At 41.4% G+C, this 1,267-nt stretch overlaps 1 protein-coding gene across 1 annotated transcript; it reads right to left on the bottom strand.

Annotated features, from left to right (window-relative positions):
- Positions 1–135: 135 nt before the first annotated feature.
- On the bottom strand, positions 136–735 carry FOMMEDRAFT_164171 (uncharacterized protein; the record flags this gene model as incomplete). The annotated part of the gene is made up of 3 exons (XM_007272399.1): positions 136–324; positions 384–500; positions 562–735. 3 exons carry the CDS (start codon positions 733–735, stop codon positions 136–138), a joined length of 480 nt encoding a protein of 159 aa, XP_007272461.1.
- Positions 736–1,267: the final 532 nt, after the last annotated feature.

The raw sequence follows: 1,267 nt of genomic DNA on the forward strand, positions 1-1,267 counted from the left end.
CTTTGCAGTATCTAAGTGAATATTAGAAAATGTAGGTAAAAAGAAAGGATATAACTTACATCATCAAGTACATTGAATGTACTTTCATTTGAGCCGTCACTCAATTGAAACATGTTGTTGTTACCTATATGCCCTTCAGTATATGTAGAATAGAAGTAAATTGACCAGCTTACCATCCAAAACTGTCTCTCCTGTCTCAGAATCATTCTCCTCTGTTATATCAAGTGAGTCCCTACCATTGGCAGTCCTTCCACCAATAAGTTCAGCAATAGAATTGAAGAGTGGAAATGGCCGTGTCTGCCATATTCCATACTTTGGATGAGCCTGCATGCATCCAGTATTAATATGTAAAATACATAATACATACAAAAACAAAGGCATACCTCTATAAGTCGGGTCCATACATCATCATCTGCAGTAACGAGATGACGAGTAGAATCCCACCCAAAACCAGAGGCTTTGTGAAGAAGCCAATCAATTGCAACATATCCTGACTTCAACTAAAGATAAGAGACATTAGGAGGGAAGCTTTTAGGTTATGTTTACTGAGTGAATACATACTACTTGCTGCCAATGATCCTTAACACCACTAGCCGTCTTCTCCCCACCCTCAACAACAACTTTGTTAAGCTCAGAAGCAGCATACGTCCAAGTGATTGATTTGAAACCACTATCAGACTGGTTGCCTATACTCTTCTGGTATTCAAGACATTCAACCAGCTTTGTATCGTCCATAAGAGTCCATTTTGCCTTCTGACAAACAGTAGGGCGAGTAATTGGTTCGTTCTCCTTATTAGCACGTGAATTTCTTGTAGGGGGCATATATGCAGGCAGATTTGACAGGTTTCAAGATTACTGGTTGGAATCCGAAGCTTGGATTGGCAAAAGTAAAGCAGAATACAGGTAGAGCAGTATACTACAAAAAAAAAGAAAAAAAGAAAGAGGAGCAGCGACGAGGAAAGCTGGAGAGCATAGTGCACAGGGTAGGAGTGGTAAGAGCCAAGCGGTGTCACGCTATCACCAAACCAGACGTGCTCCCGAACACGTCTGATGGTTGATGGTTTGCAACCACTGGTCACGCAACCAGTGGTTGAGAATTTGGCAGGCACTGGTCGTGCAACCAGTGCAACCGAGCAGGGCCTAACCAATTCTCTAAGCAAGTCTACACAGTTCCAACCTGAACAGAACTCACTTCTGAAAGTATAGTGTGTATTTATTAGGATCATGTCTTCTAGTTGTACAGACTCCCTTAAAAGCTTATTCACAA

Source organism: Fomitiporia mediterranea (assembly GCF_000271605.1).
Source record: "Fomitiporia mediterranea MF3/22 unplaced genomic scaffold FOMMEscaffold_1356, whole genome shotgun sequence".
Lineage (NCBI taxonomy): Eukaryota > Fungi > Basidiomycota > Agaricomycetes > Hymenochaetales > Hymenochaetaceae > Fomitiporia > Fomitiporia mediterranea.